Below are 16,370 nucleotides of genomic sequence, written 5' to 3'. Positions count from 1 at the left end.
ATGATTATTATCTTCTTCAACTCACAAAACTGCTTTCACTCTCAATTGTAGAACAAAATCATAACCAATGAAACTACAAAAACGTTGACTGAAAAAAAAAATATTCATAAGAGAATCTTAATCCAAAACCAAACGCACTTCACATTGATAATTGATATTAATCAATTAACCCAACTTTTGTCCCCATTTTCATACTCCTCCTTTGGCAATTTCCATCTTTCTGAACCTAATTCCTCCAATCAAATCAATTAACCTCTTAATTAGTCTGATAGGTTGGTTGTGCGGCTAAGAGAAGCAATACAAAGGCCCTCATCTGCAAACCTTGTTTCAAGGATATCTGGTTTCCCACCTATTTTCGAGGAGAATAAATTACATTCCGGTGAATATTTAGAAAAAGTGGGCTCGGAAAGATTGTCCCTTTCTTTCTCGTTTCTTTCACAGTTCGGAGCATTGTCCCGCTTATCCTGGGTTGAAGTCTAAACAAAAAGAAATGGAGGAACTGAAGCACTGTCTTTCCTTTAAATGTTGTGACCTCAAGTTTTTAACCAACGCAATGCTACTTCTTTAATCAACATTTGGCATGGCATGAAAGAAGAAGAAGAAGAACAATTGTGGTTGGTTCTTGTTGGAGAAGGTGGTGGGGCGGTGGGTTAAAAAAAAACATTTTAAAAGGTAATGTTAGTGAGACTAAATTTGTAGACTAAAATTACAAACTAGATGATATGTTATCAATAAGAATTAAATACGTTAATCAACGTTTAAGTGATAATCTAATCATCAACTTCAATGTCATTTAATTTACAAACTATATAGTCTCCCTAGCATTATCTATAAATATAAATAGTGTGGGGGTGTGTATAGAAAATGTTGGGTGTATGTTGAGGTGTGGGGTGTGAGGGTATTATGAAAAGGTATATGGAGTGTATTAGATAAATTTTACTTAAAGTAGCAAATGTGGAGTGTATTAAGTATGTCAGATATATTCAACAATATGTGAAGTGTTAATAAAACAAGTCATAGAAAAAAGTTAACATAGTTATCTGTAAATTAAGTTGGAGGATATGTGCCAATATTAGCAAAAAGACAGAAATAAGACATGTACAAGGCCAGCAGACCTGGAGTAACTTGGAGCCCACCCTGAAGCTCTTTTAATTGTATGCCAGTGATCACAAACCCTTAATTTCCTAGTTGAAATAAATTATCCTGAGCTGGAATGCTTCCCTCTTTCTATTTAACTTGGTCTTACTTTGTCCCTCACCTCACCTTCCTAAAATCATGCATTACCTTCTGCTTCGGTCTTTGTTTCCCTTCCTTTTGGTCACTTCCTTTATCTCAATCAACTTTGAGTTATGTTTGTGTCAACCCTACTCAATCTGCAGCAAAGCTATTAGCTGTGGCGGAATCAGAGACATCTCGTACCCCTTTTGGGGTGTAAACAGACCCAAGTACTGTGGCCAACCTGGGTTCGAGCTCCGATGCCTAGATGATGTCCCGGTGATCAACATGTCGAATATCGACTACAGAATTCTCGAAATGAACTCAAGTAGTCCTCGGACTATTAAAGTTGCTAGGCAGGACTATTGGAAAACTCTCTGTCCTTCGAGTTTTGCTAACACCAGGATCAACTTCTCTCTGTTTAATTATAGTTCCGGTCTTACGAACGTGACATTTTACTACGGGTGCGAGGTGGATGTTCCGAGAGTTTATTTTAGTTCGGATATATGCAATGTAAACAACGGATCTGATCAAGTTGACACCCGCCTCTGTAAAGTCAATGTCACTGTTCCAATTTTTAGTACAGCTGATTTCGAAGGCAATCCAACGACTCTCCAGGACGCGATAGACGGTGGTTTTAAATTGGAAATTAAGATTGATAATGATCAATGCAATAGTTGTGAGCGATCAGGAGGTCGCTGTGGGCTTAACACGACGACTGGTGGATTCACTTGCTATTGCAAAAATCAGGCGTCTGCAACCACATGCAATTCAACTTCAACTGAACCATCAGGTATGTTATGTATGCCCTTAACATGTTATTCTGAAATGATTTCTATGGATCACTTTTTCTTTTCATACACACCCATCTTTATTTCTAGCAGATCGGGATTGTGAATAAAAAAATAGCATACTGAATCCTGAACCTATCCGAAAACCTACACATAATCGAAATTTCGATTTTCCAAAAATTTTGTATTTCGATACAATTCGGGGCTATGTCTTCAACCCAAATTGTTGGGTTTTTTTATATTTTTTTAATTTTGGATTTTGGGCTGAAATTTAGTCTGCTTATTATTTTGGGAAAGTGTAACAAATTGAAGACCAGTTTCAAATTTCAAATCCAATTCATAATTTTATACCAATTCATACTAAAGCCAAATTTATACTTCTATAGTACTATGAAACTACTTAAATTTCAAACCTAAAAGCAAAAAATTAGGATACAAACCAAAATTCCAAATGAATTTTACTTAAGTTACAAACCAAAAGCAAAAAATTAAGCTTAAGTTCATGAAGATTGCGCCCTTTTCCCTTGTTGATGGTTGACCATTTTCCCTTGTTGATGGTTGACACATTCCCCTTGTTGTAATGCTCTTGCAATGGATGGTCGTAGAGGTAGTGATTAGGGATGTGCACGGGTCGGTCTGGACCTAAAATTGAAGGAACTGGACCGAACCCGTTTGTTAATAACACGGGGCGGGACGGGGTGGGTTTTGGATTTTTCAAAATGAGATTTGGACCTAACCCGGCTGTTTTGAAACGGGCTGGTTCTTACAATAGCGAGGTAACCCAAGAAGAACAAAGAGGCTGCTTATGGAGATTGACCGACCCCCAACGACTCATCGGCGCTACCAGTTGATAACAAGCAACTCGACTGCTACAACCACTACAACACCACCGACGACTACGTCTACAACGTCGTCGCTTCCTCATGCCTCTCCTACCTCACATTCCGCTCCCTCCCTCCTTTCTACAACTCTCCCTTCTCCATCACCTACCTTATCAACTCCTTCCCCACCCAGATCGCATCCACCAACAACGTGTCCAACGTCGGCCCCATCCCCACCGACACTCCGGTCATCGTCCCCGTCAACTGCTCCTGCTTTTCCAACAATAATTACAGTTAGACAACCAAGCCCCTCATGCATAAACACTCAACGGCCAGTTCATAAACGGACGAAGCTAGGAGAATTCAAGATCAAGGTCGAGATGCGTCAGGATTTGGAGGCCGCTGTGAATCAACCTCCATGACGCTCTTGAGCTTGGGAGCATAGAGAGAGTAAATAACAGCCTGCCGCTTGGCAACCTCCAGCTCCATCTGAGACTGCAGCGGAAATGGCAGACGAGTCTGAAAGGTTCCGATTCTGACGAAACGCGTCGACGACTCTACGTTTCGTGTACTCCCTTATGTTTTAGTCGGTGAATTTGCGAGCCACTCGGAGAGAAGAGTAGAACATCGTGAGCACCTCAGCCCGCGAAAGAACTTCAGCCGCTGCACTCATGGCGGTTGTTATAGCGCCTCCTCTGAGTTTTCTCGAGAGCAGAAGAAAGGGCGAGAGAGACTTAGAGAAAGTTTGTGATCGAAGTCAGGATTTCTCTAGAAGTCTGGAGAATTCTACATAACCTAAGAAATAAACGGTGGAGATTTAATCTCCCTATAATGAACGGTGGAAATGGTTGGGGCCGGGGGCCCGTTTTCTCTTAAATTTGTACTCATCCCGCCCCACTAATTAAATGGGCCTGTATCGCCCCGCCTCATTTTGAATTTACAATATATGCACCTGCCTCGTACTCGTCCCGATCTGCGAGTCTAAGACCCATTTGCCCTGCCCTAGTAGTGATTAGTGTTGTTGAACTTGAACTTGATGTGGTGGATGAGGTGGGCATTTCTTCTCCTTGAGTTGGATTCTCCTCACCTCCTAAAGTAGGCGTCCCTAAAACAATAAACCCTCAAATTATTTTGATAATTCAATACATAGAATAATAAATACTCAAGTGTTGATTAACGTGCTTATTTCTTAGTAGTGACACATCATTTAATTAGCAAATTTAGTCTACTTAGGATTACTCTCTATTCTAAAACGATTTCTATAGATCATTTTTCTGCTCATACACACTTATCTTTATTTCTAGAGGATCGGGATCCTGAATCGAAAATGGCATACTGAATCTCGAACTGATCCTTTTCAAGATGGAATTCCGAAAATCGAAACCGAACCGAAATTTCGGAATTCCCAAAAAATTTCGGTATTTTGATACAGTCGGGACTGCGCCTTTAGCCCAAATTGTTGGGTTTATTTTTTGTTTTTGGGGATTTTGGGCTGAAATTTGGTCAGCCCAATTTTTTTGGAAAGTGTAAAAAATTGAAGGGATGGCAATTCTAATCGTTAAACCTGATAACCGTGGATAATCGCCCGAATGGATTGGATTTTGGTACAAAAATTCGGGTATATTTGGGTATGGGGAAAGACTGTGAATATTATTCAGTTATGGTTTTGGATATAGTTATAAGGGTCATCAATCCGTATCCATCCCCAAATCTGAACCAAGTTATATATATAAATAATATATATATATATATATATGTATATTTATTATTCATCGAATCCACTACCTTGAGAATACAAAAATTGCATTGTGTGAGTTGCATTTTGTGGAAAAGTTCAAAAGTTTTGATATGAATCAATCTATGAGAATTCAATGGTACTTATAGGATTTCAAAGATAACATTATCAATGTTTAGCTTTAATTTTTATGCTCCACAAGATCCATTCATTAAATCATTTTATACATCAAATATTTAATTACGAATTAATATTTACTAAATTATCATACGTCAATTGAACGAATATATTTTTCGTATTGACGAAGATGGATATAACCGTTAACCAATGGAGAATCCGTTACCTGATGGGTATGGTTATAAAACCCGATGGTTAATTTGTGATTATGGATATAGTTAATTTTCATGGTTATGCGAATGGATATAGCATTTCAGTCCCTAAACTGAACCGTTGCCATCCCTAAATTGAAACCTAGTTTCAAATTTCAATTCCTATTCATAATTTCATACCAATTCATACTAAAGCCAAATTTATACTTCTATAGTATTATCTAACTACTTATAATGCATACAATCAAATGAAATAAGTAACGTTACAAACTCAAAAGCCAAATATTAGGGTACAAACCAAAATTCCAAATGAATTTAACTTAAGTTACAAACCAAAAGCAAAAAGTTAAGCTTAAGTTCATGAAGATTGCCCGTTTCGGCCTTTGCCCTTGTTGATGGTTGAACCTTTCCCCTTGTTGTTGATGGTTAACTTCTGCCCCTTATTGTAGTGCTCTTAAAATGGGTGGTCATGGAGGTAGTGATTGGTGTTGTTGAACTTGAACTTGAGGTAGTGGAGGAGGTGGCATTTCTTCTCCTTGAGTTGGATTTTCCTCACCTCCCAAATTAGGTGTCCCTAAAACAATAAACCTCAAATTATTTGGAAAATTCAAAGTATAGAATAATAAATACAAAGAAAATAAAAACATAAAATTAAATACTTCACTTACTCTTCTCTAAGTCTTCAAGTTCCTTGTCATGTGAGTTCATCGATTGTAGGCTCCTTATAGAAACAAATGTTGGATAAAAATCAACAATCAATGATAATTTATATATGCAAATAAATAATAAATGTGAAAAGATAAATTAACAGAGTATGAACAAAACAAAAAAAATATTAAACAGACAACTTGAAGGTCGAGGCTTGCGTATTGCAACAGAAATTTCGTCCATTCTCAGTGCTTGTAGTTCTACGAATGTCTGCTTCACTAGGATTCAACGATCAAAGTCAGAATTCCAGCACCGGAAAACTTGACTTCTAGCGAATTTCGATGTGGTTCTCTCAGTAAGAATGTTTAGGATTGTAAAAGAAGAATTTGATTTTTCTGTGTTCTAAATGCCATGCAGATGGATGTATATATAGTAGGTTTATACCTGTTCGCAACATGTATGAGAATTGGGTGTGTTTGTTAGAAGACATCTTTCTCAAAAGGGTGCTTTGCTCTGCGTTCTTTCATCACTTCAGACTTCATCTGAAAAGATGAGTCTGTTGATAATTATATATATATATATATATATTAATTATCAATTAATTAGTACACCCCAAAGCCCAACCCTAAGGTTGAGCCCAATTTCATTCTACCTGGTCCATCACTCCAATTACTATTTATAAGGGACAAAACCTTATAAAGTGAGAGAACCTTTTGATAGTGACCAATGTGGGACAATGAAATTTCTACTCAAAATTTCCTAATCCAATGACTAGTACACACTAAAGCCTCAACCATTGTAGGTGTTAATGATCAATGCTACAGTTGTGAGGAATCAGGTGATAGGTGTGGGCTTAACACGACGAGCAGTGGATTCGCTTGCTTTTGCCAAGACCAATCGTACGCAACCATATGTGATTCAACTTCAATTGAACCATTAGGTATGTTATGTATCCCCTAACATGTTATTCTGAAATGATTTATATGGATCATTTTTTCTCCTCATACGCACCCATCTTTATTTCTAGGGGATAAGGATCCTCAATCGAAAATGGCATACTGAATCTCGAACCGACCCCTTTCGAGACGAGATTTCGAAAACCGAAATTTCAATATTCTCGAAAATTTTTAGTATTTTGATACATTTCAGGATTGGGCCTTTAGCCCAAATTGTCAGGTTTTTTTTTCTTTTTTTTATTTTTTTATTTTTTTATTTTTAAATTCTGGATTTTGGGCTGAACTTTGTTCAACCCAATTTTTTGGGAAAGAGTAACAAATTGAAGCCTAGTTTCAAATTTCAATTCTTATTCCTAATTTCTTACTAATTCATACTAAAGCCAAATTTATACTTCTATAGTACTATCTAAATACTTAAATTCAAATGCATGCAACCAAATGAAATAAGTTAAGTTACAAACCCAAAAGTAAAAAATTCGGGTACAAACCAAAATTTCAAATGAATTTTACTTAAGTTACAAACCAAAAGCAAAAAGTTAAGCTTAAGTTCATGATGATTGCCCGCTTCGACCCTTTTCCTTTGTTGATGGTTGACCCTCTCCCCTTGTTGTTGATGGTTAACCCTTTGCCTTTGTTGATGGTTAACCCTTGTTGTAGTGCTCTTCAAATGGGTGGTCGTGAAGGTAGTGATTGGCATTGTTGAACTTGAACTTGAGGTGGTGGAGGACACGGCATTTCTTCTCCTTAAGTTGGATTCTCCTCACCTTCCAAATTAGGCATCCCTAAAACAATAAACCGTAAATGATTTAGAAAATTAAATGTATAGAATAATAAACACTGGAAAAAAAAAACATAAAATTAAATATTTCACTTACTCTTCTCTAAGTCTTCAAGTTCCTTGTAGAATGTGAGTTCATCGATCGTAGGCACCTCATAGAAACAAAATTAACTCCCCCTAAGCCAACCACTAGTACACACTAAAGCCTTAACAAGACTAAAGGCATTCTCATTAGCATCCTTAGCAACCTTACTAAGAGTTGGATATGTACCACAATTCCCTTTCCACCAATCCAAAAGGTTGAAACCCTTATATGATAGGCTTTGATGTGGATCGTTAAAGTACATATTAACTTCATTGGCTATCTCACCAAAACATCATCTACTACAACACTTGATCTTTTCTCCACACTTGTACTACTACTAGGGGTCGCTCCCTCCTTATACGCATTATACAACTCGGTTATATTTCTTTTAACATTTTCTTTCACCTACACTATTTTTTTTTCATCCATAGTCGAGTATCCCTAGGTTTGTTTCCAACATTTCGAATTTGTACCTCGAGTCGAGTGCTTGGGCTATAAAAAGTATAGGGTTAACCTCGTCAATGTCACCCAATATTTGCCAAATTTTAGTTTCATGGAAGTAGCACACTTTACAAAGTGATATTAGAGATGTTTAAAATTTGTTCTTGTATCTCCACTTGCATCGCAATCACCGTGCCGAGTATTAAGTTTGACATTGGAGTTAGGGTTGCATTAAGGGTCAAGGTAGCATCATAAAACTTTTTATGAAAGCAAGAAAAACTCACCGACCTCTCTTAATCATCCACCTCCGGAGGATCCACCCGCTAGGCCTTTGTTGTCACTCGCTTAACCTCTTCAAAGAACATTCTTTAAAGTAAGAGATAAAAGTGTCACACTCATTGGCCATTATAAAAGCACTTCCTTAAATTTGAAAGCACTACTAAGAATTTCATAGGTTCGTTTTTTGTCAACTTTTTACGGATCGGTTCGGCTTTTTGTTGGCTTTTTATGGATTGGTTCATTTTTGGTTCAATTTTATTAGGTTCGGTTTGGGTGTTTTATTTTTTAATAAAATATGAAAATTGGTTATTTTATTTAATATAAAAAAAATTAAAAAATGGAGATGAACTCAGCAACCGCAGATTAATTATCCAGCAAACATATATCTTAAATGTTAGAAACCTGGAAATTGGTTTGCCCTAATCTCAGAAAGCTCATCACCCTCAAATCTCAAAAAACTCAGCAACCTCTTCTTTTTTCTTATTCCTCCCCTTATACACCAAAACCACAACTTCCCAAATCCACTCACGTCACGGGCGACGTTTGATGCATCAAACTAGTGTGCTCGGGATCTGACAAAGGCACCGGCAACAGTATAAGTAGGGTGCACAATGACGAGGTTATGGAGAGAAGAGAGAAATAGAGAGAGAAAAGATGAGCGAGAAAAGAGAGAGTAATTAAGAGGAGAAGTTGCAGAGAAAGATAAGAGGGAGAAAGAGGAGAAGTAGGGCGCACAATTACTTCATCTACAATTTTTTTTTTTGCATAAACTAATTAGAATCCTAGTTCAAAGGACTAAACTTTTCTGTCATTTAGTTCATTATATGGTAATATAAACGTAACCTATGTTCTATATACTTCTTGAGATGATTTAATAAATTTTGTCAAATGAATCTACTGATGTAGAATTACAGGTTTACAACACTTAACACATAACCTTTATCTGTTGCAGGTTCATTGTCGCCTAGTTGGAAAATTGGTAAGTACTACGTGCATGTGATGAATGGCAAATCGTAGAAGTTTTTTGGTCTTTTGCTCAGGAAATGATAATCATATAATACGCTTTTCTCTTTCGTACATCTTTCTAGATATCATGAGATTAATCTCAATCGTTGTTAGACTGTTGATGATTATGTGATATTGCTAAAGGAGAAATAACACATCAAAAGAACGAAGAGATTATTTTCACGTTGGAGGAATGAATCTTTCATTTATAGACATTCATTGTACCCTTTCTAAAGAGTTATAAGACTTTTCTGGATTGTCTATCATTATCATTTATAGAAGAGTTTGAACATCCTATGATAAGTCATACCTTTTGGTTAAGTTTATATAAGTGCACCAATCTTATAGTGCACCTCCACATATCAAATACACACATAATAAAGTCAAGAGCATCATGATCATATTCTAACAGTTTAATCATGTTTATTATTTCCGTGAGCAGAGGAGAAAAAAGAGTGGTTATCATTTCCCTTCTTTTTAATATGCTTTTATGTGCTCGAATAATTTAGGAAATGCCTAACTTCAACAATTTTTTTAACATAGGTATTTCTGCTGGTGTTTCGGGGACTATTGTAGCAGTTATTTGCATAGTATGCATATCGAGGAAAAAAAAATTAATATGCTTCTCAAAGAAGGATAAAACGGATGATTTTGATGTCGGGGCTTTTATAAGGAATTATGGATCACTTACTCCAAAGCGGTATAGTTATTCAGACGTGAAAAAAATGACAATCTCCTTCAGAGATAAAATAGGTAAAGGAGGATATGGCACTGTCTACAGAGGAAAACTACCCGACGGCTGTCTTGTTGCAGTGAAAGTCCTCAGCGACTCGAAAGGAAATGGAGAAGAATTTATCAATGAGGTTGCTAGCATTGGTAGAACTTCCCATGTCAATGTAGTCACACTTTTCGGATTCTGTTACGAGAGGGACAAAAGAGCTCTGATTTATGAATTTATGCCTAACGGATCTCTTGATAATTTCATACATAAGCAAGGATCCGATATTGACAATTGTCGCTTGGCGTGGAAGACATTATCCGAAATAGCAGTCGGTGTTGCGCGAGGACTAGAGTACTTGCACCGCGGTTGCAACACGAGAATTTTGCATTTCGACATAAAGCCGCAAAACATTCTTTTGGACAAAGACTTTTGCCCGAAAATCGCTGATTTCGGTCTTGCAAAACTATGCAAAGCGAAGGAGAGCATTGTGTCGATGTTGGGCACAAGAGGAACTGCAGGATACATCGCACCTGAAGTATTTAGTCGGAGCTTTGGAGGAGTGTCTCACAAGTCTGATGTGTACAGCTACGGAATGCTGGTTCTCGAAATGGTTGGAGCAAGAAAGAATTTGGATTCCGGAGTGTCTCATACGAGTGAAATGTTTCCGCATTACATTTATAAAGATCTAGAGCTAGAGAACAATGCGAATGTTTTTGGGGCTAGCAGTGAGGAGGAAAATGAAATAGCAAGAAAGATGGTGTTAATAAGCATGTGGTGCATTCAGACCATTCCTTCCGATCGGCCATCGATGACCAAAGTGGTGGAGATGTTGGAAGGACCCGTTCAGTCCTTGCAAATTGCACCCAAGCCTTCCTTGTTTTCTCATACAACAGCTGCAGAAAACTCTATGAGTACAAACCAACAGTCTGATGAAACAAGCTAGGGCAACTAGATTTGTTAGCAGATCTTTGGTAATTAGGAATTCCTGATGAATTGTAAGAAAAGTTTGCTTTGAGAAACAAAATTTTTTTGCATGATATATATGAAACATGTTTCCTTCTAATTCTGTTCAGTAAAGTACACTGACTAGCTAGTCTAGGGATACTTTCAAGAGGTTCATCCGATCTCCTTCGTCCATCGTAGATCTGGCTAGAGTTTGACTGGACCACCGAAACCGACCGCACCGAACAAAAGTTTCTGTGGACGGAATGTGATCGGTGTAGCTTCCATCGCGTTTTCTTCTGTTTCCAGAGTGCTATAAACACGTGGATAGCGTACGGTAGCTCCAGCTGGAGAAGCAGACTACAAACCACCAAAAGGTTTTCCACGTGGGGCCTTCCAGGTATATATTATATACAAAAAATTAAGGAATAAAAAGAGGTCCTACCGGGAGTCGAACCCAGGTCGCTGGATTCAAAGTCCAGAGTGCTAACCACTACACCATAGAACCAATACGTTAATGAAGGCCAAAACAAGCTAATTATTCTTCAGTACTATTATATTTGTAATATATTCAATTTTTTTATTCTCATTAAAAATAGTCAAATTCATAGCATATTCATCTTTATTTATAGGTGAGAAATTTTAGACTCACGAATAACAAGCTAAATACCAAAAATAAGCTTGACGCATAAGAAATTTTAATTCACTAAAAGATAGGAAAAACCCTCAAAGTTTATTGAATAATTTAAAACCCTAACATCACAAAAGAATATTTTCAGTCTACTACAACCCTGGGCTTTGTAGGAATCTATAGAAAGGAAAATGCCAAATGAAAATACGAAAAATACCCTCAAAAGTCAAGACTTAGAATGTGGTTTAGGTTGGAAAACAAATATATAATTCGGCTAAAATTGTCAATAGGATTGGACTAAGATTACAAAGGAGAATCTTATTTTGTTCGTGATGTCGTTCTTTTCGAAATGACAGCCATGAGTCAAAATCTACAAAAATTCAACTTTGTTATCGAATTTACGCCTTTCAATCTGATTCTTAATCTTCTCCTTCAACTGATTTAGATCAATAACTTTGTTCAATCATCCCTCCTAAAAAGGAAATAAAGGTACAAACTTAAGTGAAATTATGTATTGAGATTGAATTCCACATTAGGGAAAGGAGGAACCTTGCATGTTCTTATAAATAGTTGGACTACTCTCCATATTGTCAATTGATTTTATGGTAGAACCTCAACTTTCTTTATGGTATCAAAGCAGATTAGCCCAACATGTGAAACCCAATGACCACACGTACTTCATGTCGCTCAATTTATGATGTCCACGTGTTTGGCTTGAAACTTCATCTAGATGGGTTAGTTTAGTTTTACTTTGTAATCTACCATGCTTGAAGTACAAAGTTAAGCAAACTAAAATACATTACCCATATCTCGTGTAGATTTCTGTTTTTCCTATTGTAGTACATGGGAAGATAATGTTGGCTTGTAGCTACCATTTGAAATAAAAGCACTAATTCAATGATTAAATTGATTGACATCATGATAATATCATCAAGTTCATAATTTGCCAACTAAAGGAAAGAGAAAGTTGGAAAGGATAAGAGGTCGTCATAGTTGGCAGTTGGTACATGATTTATATAATGGAAATCTACCCTAATCCAATTATTAATCCTAAAAGTGTACGACATAAGCGCATTGCAAATACGAGACAAAAGCCCTCCTCTGATAACTCTCAAGCAACCATGTAGCTAAAGAAAGATAAACAGATAACGCATGCATCATGCAACCCCATAAACACATTTAAAACTTGAAACAAAATCAAATGATATAAAATATATCTAAAACAGCATTTTTATCCAGATTTTTGTCGAAGTCGGAGATTATGGATGGGGATCAGCTAAGAACTCTTCACGGCTCCTTGTTTACCCTAAAGCTAATTAATCACTCTTGGACCCTCAAATACTTAGTTGGAACACACCTCATAACGCACAACACCATCAACATATTAATTTCAGTACTCCAAAAAATAACTAAAAAAAATTAAAATTAAAAAGAAGAAGAAGAAAAATAAGATATAGTACCAATTAACATTATGTATTGTCACAAAAAATGGAAATTAAATAGTATTATTGTTAACCATACAAGAATATTATTATCAACCACATATGCATCAGTTGTTCAAGCAGTCCAACCTTTTATTGTTAACTATACAAGAAAAAGAAGGCACTTTTGTTAATCTTTATGATATTATAATTAGTGGTATTCTTGGAGGGGACCCCAAGTTTGGTATAATTTGTTGGCCGCAGGTGTCTCATTTTTACCATACAGATTATCTGCATATTGACGGCTATATAGTCAAAAACCAAAATCAATGCTCTGATCTGCTCGATTAGGTAATAAAAAATTAGGTTTAAGAGTGAAAAAGAAACAAGGGTTCATTAGATATTGGTCTTGAAAAATCATGATTTCTAAACATAAACTCACATATAATTAAACATCTAACAAAAACCCAAAAGTCAAATAAACTGCCACATAAGAATATAAGTAACTTACTAATACAAATTATTTACAATTTTTGCCACAACCCACACTTGAAAATTAGCTTCAATCAAGGGCCTTAAAATCTAAGACGTTTTTTCTATTTATTTATTTTTAATTTCTACAACAATCTAGTGCATTACTTTAAATAATGATTACATTATTCGGTGTAATTATTCTCCTTATATATAGTAGTTAAATGTCCCTACTTTACCTATATAAATAATATCGCCATAGAGTCTGTAATTTACCTACAGTATATAAACAAAATATTCTCATATTTCTTTTGGCAATTTTCCTATGATACATGCAAATAATAGTCTCATTTTTTGTCTCTTCAAAAAAAAATATATATATATTCTCATGTTTTGTTGGCATTTTTCCTAAATTATGCAAGTAGGTAAATTAATATAATAGTAGGTATGCAAGTAGGTAAATTTCAATAATAGTAGGTAAATTATGCACACGTGGTTTACCTACATTTTTTATGTGAATCAAATACCTAGACTATATATGTAAATAATTTACCTATAGTTGGTTCTTTTCTTTTTCTTTGTCCTAAAATTAATTTACCTGGAATTTTTATCTCCTTTAATTTATATATTTTTAATTTGACAACAATTTTTTTATATATCTTAAAGTACAATAATTTACCTATATATAATATGGACATGTTGTAATGGTAAATTGGAATTTGAGAGCCAAACTAACCAACAAATCCCTACATTTATATGCAAAATATTATTTTTGTAAAATCATTAATTCTTCTTTACAATTTGCATAGAATTAATTGTGTACATTAAACATTCAATAAGGGTGTTCTAGGCATCCAAAAAAATTTTAAATGGGTAAAGTCAAACATAATTAATGAATTTTCTTTTGTAGAGTCTAGTCAATGAGTTTTATTTGAACAAAAAATTTACGTTAAACTTTAGATGGAGAAAATTGAGTTCTAGAAAATAAAGTCGTATAAGCAAATACAGATAGAGGAATGGAAGAGGAAGGAAACTTGCACACTACTCGTTGAAATCGACATGCATGCGGCAAGTAAAAGCAACTTTTGGTAGATTTCACGGGATCCAATTATTTACTAATAATTTGGAATTAATCGTTCAGAGAAGCTCTATCTATGTTTGACTTGTACAGGTGGCTTATTTTTGCGTGTCAAACTCAAAATTTCATGAAGGATATGGATTGCTCTTGTTATATAATTGACCAATCATATAGGAAACGAACATACATGATTTGAAACCAGCTGTTTCCCTACAAACACAATATCAGATGAATTAAAATATTTATATATAAGACAGGTGACATACCACTAGCTAGAGGTAAGACCAAGACGGTTTAGAGATTTTAATGTTTTAAGAACACGGTCTCCTTCACATTGTGTTACAATTTTATTAAATTATAATAGGTAAAAATGTACAGATAAAAAGTATTTCATGTACATATAAAAATTTATCTAAAACTTTTTGGCTAATTAATCGTTCACACACAACGTATATCAAGCGAAATGCAATCAACCAGAGTTAGTGATATATAGCAGATTCTGTGGAATATTAGTAGACGTGCGGCATGCTTGCAGATTTGACCGATTACAGTGGCAAATTAAAGAACAAATTGTATAATTAGGTATTAATTAGGGTTTGGCTATGACGTGAGTTAAACACTTAGTGCTTTGAAACGATGACGGATGGCCCACGTATCAGTTTTTCAAGAAGGAGTGGCCCTAGTTAAAGTGAGATTTTTTTAGTGTGTTTGGAACGAGACGGAACAACAAATGTCATTATATAATTAGAAAACAAATGTCATTATATAAAAGTGGTATTATACTCACCACAACATTATTTTTCCACCCACTTTTAGTGTAAAATACCATATTTAACCTTTTGTGAAATGACCGTCAACACCTAAACGTTAACCAACCTTATTTTGCCACATAAGTATTAATCAATTTCCTTTAAAAACACCAAAAATATAGTAAATGTAAAAAGGGCAAAAATAAGATTCTCAGAATTCCGACAACCCACACGCCATCCCTCACGCCGGCGGCCCCACCTCCTCTCTCACCTTCTTTTAAACTCATCTGTTCTCTCTCTCTCTCAGTTTCTACTTTCCTCGCGACGCGTCAATCCCGAATCTGGTAAGGAGAGAGATTGTGTAACGGGAGGTAGATCTGTGGAGGTGGAACGTTTTATGGGCCATGGTGGTCCTCCGATGAGTAGAACTGGGGTAGGAAGTTTGGGTTTTCATGCGACTGGGATTTTAGGGGTGGTTATGGCGGCTGAGTTTTGGGAGGTGCTTCACAGTTGTGCGGCTGGGTTTTAGAGGGAGATTCTATTAATGTCGATAGTCTCCCAGCCAAAGGAAGAAGTGGTCCGTCAATTAAAGTTTTTTATTTGAAAATATATTTATTTAATGATTGAAAAAACTAAAAGAAGAATTAAAAACGTGTAAGGCTATTTTAGGTATAATGGTGGGTGGACAAATAGTATTCTTACATTTTTTAACTTTTGGTGATGGGTGAAAATATAATAAGGGTAGGAAAATAGTATTGGTGGATGGGTCTATCACTACTCTTATATAATGAGAAAAAGAATTGAAATAAAACATTTTCTAATAATATAATAATAACATGTGTTGTACGCTCCTGTTTTTTTGCACACTAAAATATCTCTCTTAGCCAAGGTTAAATGCTGTCACACCCATTTTATCACCTCACCCCCATTTATATCTTTTGGGGAAATTATATTCAAGGAAAATATTAAAACAAAATCAAAAGTGAGTGCTATGGCCCTTGCGGGCATGCATGTAGAGATGGCAATTCTAACTGTTAAACTCGATAATCGTGAATAACTGCTCGAATAAATTAGATTTGGGTATGAAAATTCAGGTATATTTTAGATATGGGGAAAAAACGTGAATAATATTCGGTTATGGTTTTGGATATGGTTATAGGGGTTCCCAATCCGTATCCGTTTCCAAATCCAAACCGAATTATATATACTATAATAGTATTTATATATAATTATATATAATATACATACATACATACACACACACACACACATAT

The 16,370-nt window shown here is 35.6% G+C and overlaps 1 protein-coding gene, 1 non-coding gene and 1 pseudogene across 3 annotated transcripts; 1 reads left to right on the top strand and 2 right to left on the bottom strand.

Annotated features, from left to right (window-relative positions):
* The first annotated feature begins 1,197 nt into the window (after positions 1–1,197).
* On the top strand, positions 1,198–10,841 carry LOC137710495 (LEAF RUST 10 DISEASE-RESISTANCE LOCUS RECEPTOR-LIKE PROTEIN KINASE-like 2.8). 2 transcript variants are annotated; one of them, XM_068449536.2, is made up of 3 exons: positions 1,198–2,008; positions 9,031–9,057; positions 9,627–10,841. In XM_068449536.2, exons 1-3 carry the CDS (start codon positions 1,276–1,278, stop codon positions 10,745–10,747), a joined length of 1,881 nt encoding a protein of 626 aa, XP_068305637.2. In that variant the 5' UTR covers positions 1,198–1,275; the 3' UTR covers positions 10,748–10,841. The 2 variants fall into 2 exon arrangements, with proteins under 2 accessions (XP_068305637.2, XP_088551723.1); XM_088695597.1 differs by lacking the exon at positions 9,031–9,057.
* On the bottom strand, positions 2,331–3,601 carry LOC148696173 (uncharacterized; annotated as a pseudogene).
* Positions 10,842–11,182: 341 nt separating the features above from the next.
* TRNAQ-UUG (transfer RNA glutamine (anticodon UUG)) lies at positions 11,183–11,254 on the bottom strand. The gene has a single exon. It is a non-coding gene; the product is annotated as a tRNA-Gln (tRNA).
* Positions 11,255–16,370: the final 5,116 nt, after the last annotated feature.

The sequence above is a fragment of the Pyrus communis genome, chromosome 6, assembly GCF_041283825.1.
Source record: "Pyrus communis isolate YQ-2024b chromosome 6, ASM4128382v1, whole genome shotgun sequence".
Lineage (NCBI taxonomy): Eukaryota > Viridiplantae > Streptophyta > Magnoliopsida > Rosales > Rosaceae > Pyrus > Pyrus communis.
This window is presented reverse-complemented; position numbering and strand designations above follow the sequence as displayed.